Here is a 17,160-nt window from a genome sequence, read left to right as displayed (position 1 = left end):
CTGGCAGCCATCAGTGGGGAAGGAGAAGAGGAGGTTTTGTAACCGAGACAGGTTTTGTAACCAGTGAGACACTCCCTGTGGTGCCTCACTGAATAACATTGTAACCATGCTGTTGAGGAGAGGTGTGGAAAATTTAAAAATACCTTGTGAAAATTATTTGAAGCATAAGTAAAAGGTATTTAGCCTTTTTTTAAAAATTAAATTTATTCTGTAGTCACTGAGCTATATTTGCTATCTTTCTATGGCTTCTTATGTTTCCATGGCATTTTATGCTTCTATTTATTTTAAGCAAAATGTGGGCAGTTTTTTTGGTTTGTGTTAGGAATTCGATTCCCCCTGAAAGACAGTCTATGTTTCTTTGTTTCTTCAAGGAAATAAAAAAAAAAATTTTTTTTTTTTTTTTTTTTTGAGAGAGCACACGTGCTTGCACACGTGCACACACACGAGTCGGGGGTGGGGTAGGGGCAGAGGCTGAGGGAGAGGGAGAAAGAGATTCTCAAGTTCATCGTGGAGCCCCATGCAGGGCTCAATCCCAGGACCCCGGGATCATGACCTGAGCTGAAGGCAGACGCTTAACTGACTGAGCCGCCCAGGCGCCCCAGGAAAGAATTTTTTTAAACCACTGTGCTGGACACACAGATAGTCCTTGAGGAACATTTGTTTGTATATTGATTTGTCATTTCAAAGGAATTGCAGAAGTGTTTGGGAATGGTAAAAGAGACCTGATTTTAAATCACTTTTAGGGTAGCTTTGGAACTTGGCTGTTTCTGGCCAACAGAATTCAGTTCTTAGAAGAGAGAATTCAGGGGCGCCTGGGTGGCTCAGTCGTTAAGCGTCTGCCTTCGGCTCAGGGCGTGATCCTGGAGTTCTGGGATCGAGCCCCACGTCAGGCTTCTCTGCTGGGAGCCTGCTTCTTCCTCTCCCACTCCCCCTGCTTGTGTTCCCTCTCTCGCTGGCTGTCTCTCTATCTGTCAGATAAATAAATAAAATCTTAAAAAAAAAAAAAGAATTCAGATTTTAAGAAGTAGAAAATGCTATAGATTGAAAGAACTTCTTTGATTTATTTTAACAGATGTTAACAAAATTTGCATTGTTATGTCTATTCATCTGTAAAATATTTGTGCTTGCTGAATTCTGCATTTCACAATTATTAGGTACTTCCTAATTGCCAGATACCATTCTAGATAGTGGGGGTACGACTGAACAAAACAGATAAAAATATTTATTCTAATGCTGCTAGATAAATAGGTAAAAAATATAGATTATTAGATTGTTATAGTTGTTACAGAGAAAAATAAAACAGAAGAGGATAGGAAGTAAGGAAGAAGGAATGTTTTTCAATTTTAGCTAGAGTGGTCGGGAAGGGCATTTAGAGAGATTTAAGCAGGGAAAGAATTCCAGGGGAATGAGCATTCTAGGCAGAAGGGACAGTAAGTATGAATGCCCCAAAGCATGTCTGAGCAGCATGTCTGTCAGGTGTCACATATAGCCCGCGGGCCGGTGTGGCTGGGGCAGAGTGAAGGAGGGTATCAGTAGTAGGAGACGAGGTCAGATCCTGTAGGGTCTCCTAGGTATTGGATTCAGAGTTCAGGAGATGAGGGGAGGTACTCATACCTCTGGAGTAGAGTCGCTCAAATCCAGTAAGAATTTTCTCATTGATATTTTAATATTTAATAAACTAGGAAAATAAGCCATGAAAACATACATTTCTCCATGAGACTTGGAGCTCTTTTCATTTTGAATGGGAAAAAAAAAAAAAAAAGTCCTGGAACAGGTTTTTTTTTTTTTTTTTCTTTCTTTTTCCATATTCAATGTACTGAGTTCTATAACAAGCTTTCAAGGAAGATGGACTTCAAGGAAATTAGAGCAAGTTTTAGGGAAAATTGGGATTCATGCATGTTCTCAGATGGATCCACCCTGGGGTCGTTGCAGTAGAGTGAGCTGGGCAAAAAGTGCCCTGGGACACAGGGCAGGAAGAACATGGGGACTGGGAGTGCTCAGAGAACTTTCCGGGAGGTATTTGAGTGTTTTGATTTTTTGTTTTCTTTTTGTTCCCCCAAATGGGAAGAAGGTGTGGACTTGGGTGTAGAGGTGTGCGGGGATGAGGAGTACCCCAGGCTGACTGGCTGGAACAGGGATTCTTTAAGGCAGAATAAGTGTGAAGTAAAGTTGAAAAAGCAGGTTAGGGCCATTTATTAATTCACCAGATACTTCTGTGTGCATACCTGCTACCAGACGCTGGCTTAGGTGCTTGCAAAACATCTGAGCAAATGAGACAAAGATCCCTGTCCTTGTGGAACTTTTATAATTGAATTATAGAGTATGCTAGGTGGTAAGCATTATGGGAAACAGAAAAGTAGGTCAGTGTACATTTCTTATCCCACTGACCTACTTTTCTGTTTTCCATAATGCTGTTTTTAAAGAGGATGTCGGGAGAGGCTTCATTGAGAAGGGCTATTTGAGTAAAACATAAAGGAAGTGATGGAGTTAGCAGGGTGGAAATCTGAGGGCAGAGCATAGCTGGCAGAGGGAACAGCCAGTGCAAAGTTCCTGAGTCCAGACCCTGCCTGGCATGTGTGAAGGCCACCCCTGAGGCAGGTATGGCTGGAGCAGAGTGACCATGGGGGGAGAGCAGTAGGTGATGACGTCAGAGTCAGTGGAGATCTTGGAGGATTTTTTAAAAAAGCTTTTATTTATTTGAGGGAGAGAGAGAGAGTGTGCACGCACACATGGGGGGCGAGGGGCAGAGAGTGGGGGAAGAAGACTCTTCACTGAGCTGGCAGTCTGATTTGGGGCTCCATCCCAGGACCCTGAGATCATGACCTGAGCTGAAGGCAGGTGCTTAACTGACTGAGCCACCCAGGAGACCCTTGGCTTTTACTCTTCATTGAGAAGGATGCTCTTAGAAGGTTTTGAGAGAGGAGTGATCTGATCTGATCTTAGGTTCGAAAAGGTTTACTTTGGCTGCAGGGTTTGGGGTAGATTAATGGTGGTGAGAGGAGGCAAGGGTAGAAGCAAAGGTAGGTATTTCGGATTAAGGTAGGCTTTGCATGATAATGAAAAAAAAAGCGTTGCAAAATTCATGGTGTATGCTGTTTCAGCAGCAGCTAAGTTAATTTATTTTCTCAGCTTTTTGCTGTATCCTCAAGTGCTTACAGCTAGAATTGAAACTTTTTCTTTGTATCTTAATATACTAAAATATTTGAGAGTTTAGAAAATATGAATTCTAAAATTGTAAATAAAATAGATTATACATCCTCATGGTTCAAAACTCAAAAGGCACCAAAAACGTAGCTGGTAAAAGTCTTCTTTCCACTTCAGCCAGTCCAGAACAGCCAGTGTCACCAGTTTCTGTGCATCTCTCTTGAAATATCTCTGAACACCTGGAAATGCTCTTAATCCGTGTTTAATAGTGCCTGGTTTGGTGAAATCAGAGTTTTTATAAGCCAGTGTGGAGGTGATTGGGGAATACATTTTGCCCTGCCACTTTTGAAGGTATTAATAATTAAGTCAGTATCTCTTTCTGTGTATTTCCTATGTAGCATATTTTTGTAAATAAACAACAAATAAAATTGACTAAGAAAAACCTATATTTTGGCCCGGGAGGACCTTTAGATCACTTTCTCTGTCTTTGGCAGAGCTTCCTCTGAGCTATTCAGCAGAAGGAATTATCATAAAAACCCCAATTCACCAGAGTCTTCTACTAGAACTTTCTTCTTAATGAGTGCCTCTTGAAGAAAATGTATGTACAGAATTCTTTGACACTTTAACTAGAGTTCCAGTAAAAATCAGCATGTGGTTTGATGATTAGGGAAAAATTCTTAACATTAGAGAAAGTTACTTCTAGAAAAATACTCTTAGCAAGTCAGCTTAGTGCCTTTTAGAAAGATTTATCAAGGTACTTTCAAACAAAATGTGATTTCAGAATAATGTTGAAATAACCTGAACATTGCCTTCAAACTTAAGGAAAAAAATGAATTTCTTCTCAATAATCTTCAGTCTTTTATATTTCATGCCATTTCCTTTTGAACTTCCTTTTGTAGAAATGAATGCAGTCTCTGTTACAAGGAAGGGCTGGGGAGGGGGGAAGCAAAGGTAAGAATAATTGTAACTGATACATTAATACTTGCAAGTCTCTGCCGCAAAGGTATTCAGACTTTTCGCTTGTGTAGCCCCTAGAAGATCAAAGAGCATGTTGTACTGGCTGTCCATCATCTTGTTCATTTAAGTTCACATCCGAAATATTTCATAGTAAATTTAGACAGTTACAAAGGATTTCATTCCTTGCTTTTCTTATATGTATTTTATTATTGCATATTTTTGTTAAAACCTTAAAACTCAGTTTTTTCTTGTACAATTCATAAAAAGTGTTCATCACATAACCTAATTGGCAAAGCCGGTCCTCATCATGAAGCCAAGTAGGTGAAGTCAGCCTTAATTTCTGTCAGAAAAAGCTCAGTGCCATTTTTCTGCTCAAAAAATTGTTACATAAACACGTATACTCCTGTCTCCCCCCCCTTTTTTAATTTATGACTTGATTTGACAATCAGTGGTTAGTTCTCATCCATATTGACTGTAGATTTTTCTAAGTGGTAACAGGTACATAGATAACCAATGTATTAAGCTTGTTTGGTGAACCTTCATCCTCACTGTGTCTCCTGGACAGCCACACTTGGGTGTGCTATGGGACATTTCTCACTCCTCTGACTCAGATAGCTTTGTTGAGCCTGACGTCAGTGTGCACATCTGGAGTTCCATCTCCTTCATGGCACATTTCCAGATTTTTTTTTTTTTGAGTGCCTGAAGTGCACGCTCCTTGAAGCGCACTCCATGGGTGCACTTGTAACTGTTGACAGTGTATTCTCTCGTCACTACCTCACTGATGGCAGAAAGGCCCCTCTTCTCACCATCCTTCTTTGTAGGTGTCATTCTGTCAGGCCCAGGCTGGAAAGGTGTCTCACTTCTGAATTCAAATTATTAGATGGTTAGATAGGTGAGGCTTGCAGCTGTGCCAGGAGTTTGTTACCCGAATGCAATAAAGTACAACTCGAGTTAGTTATTATTCCTTTGTTTGCTGTCCCAGAGGTTATTTCATGCCCTGGGGAAATGCATAATTATCAGATTCAGGAAGTAAAGTGGGAGAAATGAAGTTGTGTGGGGCATGGGAAGGGCAACTAGCAGATGACTATAATTGTCGGATCAGTTTTAGGAGAGAGTACAGTGGCAGCTGAAGATTCTGTAAACCCTTCGCCTTACCCCATCTTAGCCTTCTGGAAAGTCTTGGTCTGTTTGAGGCTCCTGGGCTTTAGTTCAAAGATAGCTGCTCTAGCCTGTTTTACCCTGCCTTGATATTAGAATGAAAATGTTAGGGGCGCCTGGGTGGCTCAGTCGTTAAGCGTCTGCCTTTGGCTCAGGGCGTGATCCCGGCGTTCTGGGATCGAGCCCCACATCAGGCTCCTGCGCTGGGAGCCTGCTTCTTCTCCCACTCCCCCTGCTTGTGTTCCCTCTCTCTCTGGCTGTCTCTCTCTGTCAAATAAATAAATAAAATCTTAAAAAAAAATGTTAGAATACCCCCTTATCTATACTCCTTAGGATATGATAATTTCTTCTTTAGTAGCTTTCAGGAAAGGCGGAAGATGAATAAAACTGCTGCACAAGAACTGAGTGGTCTGCACCAGGATGGGCAGGGAAAGCCACACACGGTTGGCAGTGGGGACAGAACACACAGAGATATTCTGCAGTGTTTCAGCACGTGGTACCAGCGATTTGTCAGTAGAAGTGACTGTGGGTCCTATATATGTATTTTTATTTTTTAAGTAAGCCCTATGCCCAGTGTGGTACTTGAACTTGTGACTCAGATCAAGCCACATGCTCTACAGACAGAGCCGGCCAGGTGCCCCTTCCACTACTTCACATTCTTGAAGTCTTTGTGACCTACCCCTAGGCTTTGAGTGTTGTAACATTTAAGGTACTTAGGAGCAAAGATAAGATAGATTCTTTTGCTTAAAAAACAAACAACTACAGTGTTCAAATTTAATAATTAAAACTGTATATCCCAGAAGATCCACTAAATAGAGCATATATTCTTTTCATAAATTGGAATGCTTAAAAGATCGTAGTTATGAAATGATGGAAAGATATTAGTTATGATCAATAGCTATGAAAAGTAGAATTACTACTAAAACAAGACTTCTCGCCATGATGTGTTCCTGAAAAATCCCCAAATAATGGGGTTTATGGGAAAAGAGCACTAGAGCAGGGCACCCAAAATCAGTGCAACGTAGTAATCAAGCACTAACCAGAACAATATTTGGCATCTTGAGGGATAACTTGGATAGCCCAGGCAGGCAGGCTGGAGGCTGCCTCAGGGGCCATTAAAACTGCATGGACATCAGTGGTGCGGATGGCGTGGGCTGCCATCAAGGGGGCGCAGGAGCCAGTGTGGAGCTAGCCTTTCTGCAGACGGAGCCTTGGTGCAGATGCTGACTTTTAACTTTCTTAAGATAGAGCTCAAAGGACTCCGGTCTGTGCAGCAGCTGAGCTAAAGGTTGTTTCTTGAAGAAGGTTATAATTCTCCCACTAATCTGGCTTCCCTAACTTATGAGAAATCCCATATGAAACAATGCAGCTCCTATGCTGTGCTAGTCAGGTGTGAGATAGCTGATGTTCCAGAAATGTATTACAGCATATTTCAGAACAGACTGGGATTTTTTTCCCCCCTTGACCCTGGGACTTCAAATCTGCATGAAATTAATAGACGCTTATTTATAAACTATAATTATCACACAGTGATACACAGTCTTGGTGTCTCTGGGCTCAGAGCTGCAAACCATTTCCAGGACTGGTTCAGAGTTGAACATGCTGGTTTCAGCAGCATGCTTTTTTGTTTGTTTAGTTTTTAAAGAGTTTGTCATCAAGTTATCATTTCTAAAGTGAATTTCTATACTTTGGTATAATCAACACACTACAGAATGGTCAGAAGCTGATGTGATGTCCTTCAATAGGACCCATAAATATAAAATTGACTAACATACACAGACTGTAACAGTATCAATATCTTCCACTTGCTTTCATTTGAAGGCAGTTAGAAAAGTATCAAGAGACAGTTGATATGTTTGGTAACAATACACTTTCTTAACACTTCTCTTGGTGATCTCCAGTTTTGTTTTTTTTTGTTTTTGTTTTTTTTTTTACTAAGCTTTAAATTTTGATTTGAGTATAGTTAACATACAGTGTTAGTTTCAGGTGTACAATATAGGATTCAGTAATTCTGTACATTACTCAGGGCTCATCATGATAAATTACTCTCTCTCTTTTTTTAAAGATTTTGTTTGTTTATTTATTGAGAGAGAGAGTGTGCTCGTGAGTGCAAGTGACGGATGGGGGAGAGGGAGGGAAAATCCCAAGCAGATTCTGCTCCAAACATGGAACCTGATGCGGGGCTCCATCCCACGACCCCGAGACCATGACCTGAGCTGAAACCAAGGGTCGGCCAACGGACTGAGCTGCGCAGGTGCCCTGATAAATGTACTCTTTAATCACTATCACCTATTTCACCCATCCCCCCAACCAACCTCCCCTCTGATAACCATCAGTTTGCTCTCTATAGTTAAGAGTCTGTTTCTTGGTTTGTCTCTCTCCCCTTTTTTGTTTCTCTCCTTTGCTTGTTTGGTTTCTTAAATTCCACATATGAGTGAAATCATACAGTATTTCTCTGATTGGCTTATTTCACTTAGCATTATACTCTCTAGCTCTACCCATGTTGCAAGTGGCAAGATTTCGTTCTTTTTTTATGGTTGAATAATATTCCATTGTGTGTGTGTGTGTATGTGTATGTGTGTGTATGTTTATATGCATACATGCATACACACACACACACACACACACACACACCACGTCTTCTTTATCTGTTAATCTGTTGATGGACACTTGGCTTCTTCCATAATTTGGTCATTGTAAATAATGCTACAGTAAATATAGGGGTGCATGTATCCCTTTGAATTACTGTTTTTGTATTTTTTGGGTAAATTCCCAGTAGTGCAATTACTGTATCATAGGATAGTTCCATTTTTAACTTTTTGAGGAATCTGCATGTTGTCTTCCACAGTGGCTGCACCAGTTTGCATTCCCACCAACAGTGTACAAGTGTTCCTGTTTCTCCACGTCCTCACCAATGCTTGTTATTTCTTGTGTTTTTGATTCTAGCCATTCTGACAGGTGTGAAGTGATATCTCGTTGTAGTTTTGATTTGTGTTTCCCCAATCATGAGTGATTTTGAGCATCTTTTCATGTGTCGGTTGGCCATCTGTATGTCTTCTTTGGAGAAATGTCTGTTCATGTCTTCTGCCCATTTTTTTAATTGGATTATTTGTTTTTTGGGTGTTGAATTGTATAAGATGATCCCCAGCTTTTTGAAGTCAAGGGAAAAAAAAAACCCATAGTGGTAAGGAAGATTTCCTTTTTAGAGCCTTATTCAGTAGTCGACAATTGTTTTCACTTAGGGTTTTGATTGCTTTTCACAAAACAGCCTATAATAATACTTTATCAAATGATTTTTCTTTTTTTATTAAGATGGTTCCTTAAAATAAATTAGACTTATCAGAACTTCTGCGTATTTCTACGGATAAAAGTAGCATTCAGAATTGACTTTACAAAAGGACTTTGACTAATAGAAGACTGGATTTTTTTTTTTTTAATGATTTTTTATTATATTATGTTAGTCACCATACAGTACATCCCCGGTTTCCGATGTAAGGCTCGATGATTCATTAGTTGCGTATAACACCCAGTGCACCATGCAATACGTGCCCTCCTTACTACCCATCACCGGTCTATCCCATTCCCCCACCCCCCTCCCCTCTGAGGCCCTCAGTTTGTTTCTCGTAGTCCATAGAGAAGACTGGATTGTTTTAAGTGACATTTTAGCTTTGTTTTTTGAGTGAACAGTGCAATCAGAGACTTAAATGATTGAAATTTATTTAGATTAGTGAAGAGGTGTAAGTCATACCTGCTGGAACAAAGGTCTCTGGGTTTTTTCTGATAAGAAACTACCTTTGATTTCTCCAAAGTCTTATGAATAGGTTATCAAGGTAGGCAGTGATAGTGCAGTTATTGGTTGGTACAGAAAGTGTTAGTTACTGTGGTCTTGCTTCTGACGTACTGTACTTACCATGAAAGCATTTCCTCTGTTACCAGGATTTTTTTTTTTTTTCTTAAGTTGCTGGGAAAAGGGTTGGGGATGGCTCTTGTATGGGCAAAAGAAATCTTTATTTTTTCCTATCTAGCTGGAAACTTCCCAGCTCATGATTAGTTGGGGATCCCTGTTAAAGAAACAGCAAACAACATACAGAGATATGGTTCCACGTTTGCTTTTAAATTCATTTGCTTTTAAATCCGCTGAACCCATAAAATATTTATGTTATATCCAGGTTATAAATAACCTCTGATTGTTCATTCAGTCCTTGAACAAACATTGATCTTCAGTGCCTGCACATATCCTGGCACATTATCTGCTCAGTTCTTTTTTTTTTTTTAAAGATTTTATTTATTTATTTACAGCCAGCGAGAGAGGGAACACAGCAGGGGGAGTGGGAGAGGAAGAAGCAGGCTCATAGCAGAGGAGCCCGATGTGGGGCTCGATCCCAGATCGCCGGGATCACGCCCTGAGCTGAAGGCAGACGCCCAACGACTGCGCCACCCAGGCACCCCTATCTGCTCAGTTCTTGAATGATTTATGAAGGCCCTGCTTTATGTAGTCGTGCACCACAGCTGGAAGCAAAGGTGCAGCTGAACCAAGGTGCTCTCACTCTTAAGCACTTACCATTCCGTGGTAGAGACAGTTACGAACACACAAAACAAATTTTTGTTTTTGTTTTTGAGGGTTTTTTTTGGTTATACTCGAGATGTCATTAACTTTATTCTGTTCTTCTCAGATCACATAGCCCCCTCTAGAATGTCATCCTGGTTAATTTGTGTACAACTACTGATATGTCTATTATTAAAGACAACCGTAAGAGTTTGGTAGATAGAAAGGTTGTTCTCTCATTTTGTGTATTACCTTCCAATGTATGTGTGTTATAAAATATAGATTGTTTGCATTTTTTTTCTGTGTGTGTGAAACAGAAGATTACATGAAGGGTGATTGAGAGGTGGTGCCTAAGGGCCTGCTCCATGCAGGTGGGATCCTAAAATGTTAATGCAGGAAGTGGCCTCATTTTATGGAGAAGAAACTTGGTTCCAGAGGGGTTGTGATGTCCCAGAATTATACTATAAATTAATAACAAATTAGGAGTAGGGTGACCTTGGGCAATTCCCAAGCATTGTCTAAGTCATGATGTTAAATGCCTGAGCCCTCCAACAGTGATTTTAATAAGGCTTATATTGCCTTTTGTTGCCAAATGGATTTGATTCATAATTCTCACACCAGCCCTGAAAGGTAGGTGATGCGTGTCCTTATTTTATAGATAAGGAGACTGGTGACCAGAGAGTTTTTTGCACAGTCGGGGATTGGCGGAGTCACAGCTCAAACTTAGGTTTCCTCCAGGGCCCTGGTGTTTCCAGTACCGGTTCCTTGTACTTCACAGGGTGTGAAGGATACTTTAAGCTTTGAGAGGTGTGTTAAAGAATGCAGTGGATTGAGAAATCCACTCAAGTACCAGATAAAATTAGAGGTAGTGTATACTCTAAATGGTATATGTTTAGCTCTGTTTGTAAGAACACTTCTAAGGAGGCGAACCTTGCAAATGTCATGATAAAACCAGCGCCTAAGAGCATCAGTAAAACTACCGTTTTAAGTGGTGTCAAGCATCGTCTCAGGGAATATTCAACTGAGTTGCGTGGCAGCTACTTGAACTACATCACTTCAATTGCATTTGTAGAAAGTACTTATAAAAGTGGCCTTCTTTTTGCATTTTTTGGAAAGGTGATTATTAAGGCTAGTAGAAGTCCCTCGTGGTCCCATTGTCTACTTACTCACCTAGTGTGTCCAACTGTGTAGTTAAGTTGGTTTTAAATATTTTCTTATGTTTCAGAGCTTTAAGATAATTTTTGGGGATACTTTTGGCATTAAATTGTACAGAAAACTCACTGTTAGAGGCTCATTTAATTATTGTGATTCTGGGAATAATTAGGAGAAAGGGGATCAGAACATAGAAACATTTTTTGGAGACACACAGGATAAGGTTAAATTTAATAAGTGGCTATGGGTAGAAGGTTAGGTTAAGTTTTTTATTAAATAATTTTTTTGAGCAGCTTATGAATTGGCATTTTCGCATCTAGGTTCAAGTGACTTTCAATAATTTTCTCTTTATCTTGGCCAGAATCAAGAATTGTTTATTCTGTTTCTGAGAGCTTATTCTGTTTCTGAGAGCTGTGACTTTCTATTTATTTCCTAGTAACAAATTAGACCCAATGATGTCTAACTCAAATTTTGTAAAGGGGGAGAATCCTTCACACAAAACAGGTTTTAGTCTAGTACTATATGTAGTTTCATTTTCTCTTACAGTTTTTATTAAAAAAACCCTGACTATTTAGGCATACAAAACCTCCATAAAGAATAATATAGTGAATGTGTATATACTACCAACTAGGTGAAAAAAAGCGTTACTAATACATGTGAAGCTCCATTTATGCCCCTTCTCGGTTACTTCTCCTTTCTTCCTCTCCCTATTTCACCTCACCAAGTAACCATCCTGCATTTAGCATATATAATTATCATTTATTTCCTAGTGCTTTTATTCACAGCATAATGCTATATAAAGCCATGACCTCTAGTACCTTATGGTTTTTTTTTAAAGATTTTATGTATTTATCTGAGAGAGAGTAAGTGAAGCACGAGCAGGAGAGGGGGTAGAGAGAGAGGGAGAAGCAGACTCGCTGCTGAGCAGGGAGCCCGATGCGGGGCTCGATCCCAGGACCCTGGGATCATGACCTGAGCGGAGGCAGACGCTTAACCGAGGGAGCCCCCCAGGCGCCCCTCTAGTACCTTATGTTTTAATCAGGCAAAAAACCTTTTCAAGTCTGGTAATTCTTGCCTCACTTGCAAAACATAATTTTATATGCATACAGGAATTTAAAATTTTGACACTTTAATGTTCACAAAATAGAACTTAAGTTTCAGATTCTTGTCTTACAGTAAAGTAACCTGTTAAGGTAATTTATGCATGTTTCTTAACTGATCTAGTCTCCATACTAAATTAAAGAATTATAGTGCCATAAAGAGTATGTAATATAATCATTCAAATGGCTGTTTTTACTAATTACTGATTACTTCCTAGTTGACTTTGAGCCATTGACCTGACGATCTTACCATTTCATTTGTTTGGTGTGTACATTTTATTTATTTATTTGGTGGGGGGGAGGGGCAGAGGGGGAGAGAGAGAGAGAGAGAGAGACTCTCCGGCTGACTCCCTGCTGAGCACAGAGCCAGATTCTGGCTCAATCCCAGGACCCAGAGATCCTGACCTGAGCCAAGGAGTCAATGCTCAGCTGACTGAGCCACCTAGGTGCCCCAGTGTGTACATTAATAAGACTTAAATAAAAGTGTAAAAAGCCTTAAAAACATTCTGAAAATACAATATTGCCTAGAAATGGATTTTATTTTCCTTTTTTGTGGTCACTATAAAGTTTTTCATCACAGTAATGTGTGAAATGTGTAGAAAGTGTCACAACGAATCTAGAATCAAATGTTTCTTGAGGAATTTCATTATTCATCAAATGTTTATTAAGCATGTATTATGTTAGATGTTGGAGATACAAAAAAGAGAAGACATTGTTCCTATGCTCAAGAAGTTGATAAACTGGATGAGATAAATACATAAAAAATAGGGGGCGCCTGGGTGGCTCAGTCGGTTAGGCGTCTGCCTTCGGCTCGGGTCATGATCCCAGAGTCCTGGGATGCGTCCCACATCAGGCTCCCTGCTCAGCTGGGAGCCTGCTTCTCCCTCTCCCTCTGTGGCTCCCCCTGCTTGTGCTTTCCTGCTCTCTGTCAAATAAATAAATAAATAAAATCTTTAAAAAAATTCATAAAAAATAGATAATGTCAAGTAATAAGGGCCAAATTATATGAATAAAGAGCTTTATGTACAGTAGGGCCAAGAGGCTGGGGGGTAAGAATGGGAAAAATATGAAAGCTAAGGAAGGCCTCATCTGAGAGAGGATAACTAACTAAGCTCTAAGAATGATTGGGTTTTATTAGAAGGAATAGGATTTTCCACATATAGGAAGGTATTATGCACAGTGGTTAAGAACACAGATTTTTGGTTTGACTGATCTGGTTTGGAATTGGCTCCATTGCTTACTCTGATTTCAAGATTTGGGATTACTTGAACTGGCTGAAGGACTTAACACCGTGCTGGGCACATACTGGACATGCACAGAATGAATGCTGCGGTTACTTCTGTTATTCTTACTATATTATTATTAAACCATAAGCAAAAGCGGAGCAGTATGAAAATATAAAGCATTGTTTTCTGAGGCTCACATAATATGGCTGTGAGTAGGTTGTGCTTATCAGGGGAATTATTTGGGTGTTGAAAGTTACATGGGAAAGTAGCGTAGTAGGGGACGCTCTTGGTCTCCACCTCAACCCCCTCTACTCGCTGGTGTAGCTCTCCCCAGCCTCTGTTGTCTGCTCATCACTTCTCGCGGTCCCCTTGGCCAAGGCAGCTGTCTTACCCAGGTCGGTTTTTCTCACTCAATTCTGCAGCTAATGATTGATAGATAAAGGGATACAGAAAGTCAGGCCTCTCGCCTCAAAGCAAAACCACCATGTGGTAAAATTCATGCTCCAGCGCGTCCTATGGGAGCTGAGCCCCTGAACCTACTTACCTTTTTCTTCCTGCTCAGTTCTGCTCTACTTACTCCCTTCTGCTAAAACTCCCTCAAGAATAACTTGTACAAGAATCCCTGTCCCGATCTCTGAATTTCTGTCTACTTCTATGGACTCCAACCTAAGGTACTTTGGACTAGATTGGAAAGGTTCTTGGACGTTTGGCTTAGAATTCCAAGTGCTGTCCTATTGCATTGGGAAGCCTAATGTATTTTAAAAGGATCACTTTAGTAAAGAGTGGCATGGAAAGTGGCTAGAGGCTTAAGATGGAAGCTTTGACATAATTAAGGAATGGTAAATACCTCACTCATTTATCATTGATTAGGGTAGGGGAACATGAGATATAAAAGTCATTTGTAGGGATTGGGAAGAACTGAGACGTCTTAGATAATTTGAATCTGTGGAGGAGGAATCGAAGAAGTTTCTAGATTGAGTGACTAGGCAAACAGTTAATCAGTAGTTATATCAACTATTTCAAATAGTTGAAACAATGACTCCTAGAAAGAACTGGATTAAGGGAGGCTGAAACTAAATTTAAAAAATGATTATGGGAGACTTCATCCATGGTTGCTAGATGAGGAGAATGAATTGGGGGTATAAGTCAGCTGGCTTCAGTTTGTGCTCTGGCTCTGGGGACAGCTTCCTGTACGGCCCTGGACAAGTCACTCAGTGTTCTGTCAGGCTCTGATGAGTAATGGTCATGATAAACATTTCACAGGAAAGCTGTTAGGGTCAAGCAAGATAATATATAAAAGAGGTTTGTCAACTGAACTGTTATGCAAATATTATTTGGTAGTAAGCACATTGTTTATTTAAACCCTATCTTCTTGTGAAAGAATGTCACCCATTTTCCATGGTCGGAGCGTCTGAAAGATAGGAATGGGGACAGGGGAGAGAGAGAGAGGATGTGAAGGAATGGATTAATAAAATGTGGTCCCAGCCCAGAAGCAGTTATTCCTTCGAACATGGCTACATGACAGCAAAGCAGAAAGCCCTTAGAGTTTACATAATTTTTGTTAGCAGTATTTTGTGTGGCCCAAGAAGAGGGCTTCTTGCTGATTTGCATGTATGCCATTTCAGTTCCTTTGGAACACAATACAAATGTTTATTGTTTAGGTTGTCAGGACGACTTTTATTTGATGTTGCAAAGTTCAGTGATAGCAATAATAATAATAATAGTAAGAGTAATGATAATAAATGTTTAATAGTGGTAGGTGCTGTCAGTTTATATGTCATGAGGTTTATGATTGATCTTGGCTTAGACAAGCCAGTGCTTTTAGCCAAACAGTCTAAATAATTTAAAAATTGTTGGATCATACATTTTTTTTTCATTGGTGGCAGAAGGTGGTAGACCTTCTGAAGTCATTAAATACAATTTTATTCTTATACATTTCTGTTTCTTAGGTTCAACAGTGTCACTTTCTATGTTTCATTTTAAGCTGTCTGGTGTTTCAGAGTAAAGCAGGGAGAGTAACAGGCAGGTACCTGTCTTGGAAGGTGATAGTGAAGATAAAGTGAGCTCCGGAACTTAGAATGGTGCCGGGCATAGTTAATATTAGTGGCTGTAATGATTATTTCTTGACACAGATGAGAAAGCAGTCAGTGAGTGGGTACTTCACCATAAAACAGTTGAAAAAATTGGGGGATTTCCTTTGGAATCAGTGAAGAGAAAGGAGATTGTTTCCTTAACTACAACTCAGATTCCATGCTGGTCTCCATCGTGGGGATGGCCTTGTACACAGGATATGTCTTCATGCCTCAGCACATCATGGCGATACTGCACTACTTTGAGATTGTACAATGACCAGCATGTGACCGGACTCGAGCGGCTCCTTGGGGAAGAAGCGTCCTCTGAAGTTGGGGTGAAACCTCATCAGATGTCATAAGAAACTCTACTAGATGTCACCATAACCAACCCTACGGATATAAAGACTAAAATTCATGAGTAGAACAGGAAAATAATCCTGACTCATGTGTTGTGTTCTTTATTTTTAATTTTAAAAGAGGCTCTTGTATAGTAGTTTTTGTCTATTTTAACATTGTAGTCATTTGTACTTTGATATCAGTATTTTCTTAACCTTTGTGACCGTTTCAATATTACCCTGTGAAAGCTTTTCTTAATGTAACTTTGAGTACATTTTAATTGCCTTCTATTTCTAAAACCCAAAGTCATTAGTTGGGCTCTGCTGTTCTTGCTATTGTACGGCACATCCATCTGCCTGGGTATATTTCTACTCTTGACCAAAGTTTTGTAAGAAACAATACAAGATTTGGGGCAGGGGGATGGGGAGGGAGGATATTTTATTGAGAACTATTTACAAAAGACTTATCTGTAAGTTTGAACTCAGGAGTACAGTTTTAGCTATCTAGACTCTACTCTTAACAGCTTTTGCTTTAAAACTATTAAAGTATTTCTTAACAATGAAAAAGAAAGATCTTGCTAAAGTTAAAATAAGGAACATTTCACCTTTTAAATATTTAATTCTTATGTGGACTCATTTCCAGAAAACTTTGGTGATGATTCTTATGACAATAGGTGGTTAAATAGCATTGTTATGTAATGCTTATATCCATAGAGTTTTTAGTAGAAAGTAAATCAGTTTCCTTTGAGGGTTATTATTAGCAATGTACTTCCTTAAATTTAGTTTCCTGATTGTAACGGGTGCTGCAAATGCATTTGCACATTGCAATAAGATGAGATGAATTGTTAAAAACTATAGCAAAAAGAAATGTAAACTTGGTTAAAATCCTTTCACTCTTTGTATTTTTTTTTAAAGATTTTTATTCCTTAAATGTAAAATGACTACCTAATTTTTTGATGTAAACTCATTAAATTCAAAGAAAAATCAGCTGGTGTAGCGGTATATTTTCCCCCCCGATTGTTAAATATTGATCTAGTATTTAAATTTCTGAATTGACTGCTGTGGACAAGTAAGTAGTAAGTATATCTTGATATGCCTCTCAACATAAAAGTATTGCTAATTAAAAAAACGAGACCTATTTTAACATGCCTTCCATAATAAGTTTTGCTATTTAAAAATATGTTAAGTATTTTTGCCTCTAACTTTTAAGGACTAGCCTTTTGAAGTGTTTTCTAGTCTAGAGGTATGGAGTAATATATAAAAGTTTGGTATTTTCAAAGAGTCAATTTATATCATCACTATTAAACAGGGATGGTGACGTTAATTTGTAATTACGTAGTTTCGGTATTCAAGCAAATTAACGATTATGAGGAATTAACTTTGAATTTGTTTAATTAATGCTCAAATTTGGCTTTGCCCCAGGGACACCCCCACCCCCATAGAGAACCATTGATAAGTGGATGTCTAATA

General features: G+C 39.4%; 1 protein-coding gene across 1 annotated transcript in view; it reads left to right on the top strand.

The window, feature by feature from the left end:
* The window catches only part of SPTSSA (serine palmitoyltransferase small subunit A), a 20,982-nt gene extending 4,428 nt beyond the window's left edge, over positions 1–16,554 (top strand). The window contains exon 2 of the mRNA XM_040620826.1: positions 15,529–16,554. Coding sequence (XP_040476760.1) covers positions 15,529–15,632 — 104 coding nt within the window. The 3' untranslated portion in view covers positions 15,633–16,554. The remainder of the gene's footprint in view (positions 1–15,528) is intronic.
* Positions 16,555–17,160: the final 606 nt, after the last annotated feature.

Source organism: Ursus maritimus, unplaced genomic scaffold (assembly GCF_017311325.1).
Source record: "Ursus maritimus isolate PB19 unplaced genomic scaffold, ASM1731132v1 scaffold_36, whole genome shotgun sequence".
Lineage (NCBI taxonomy): Eukaryota > Metazoa > Chordata > Mammalia > Carnivora > Ursidae > Ursus > Ursus maritimus.
Note: the sequence above shows the minus strand (reverse complement) of the source record. Positions and strands in the feature narration are given on the sequence as shown.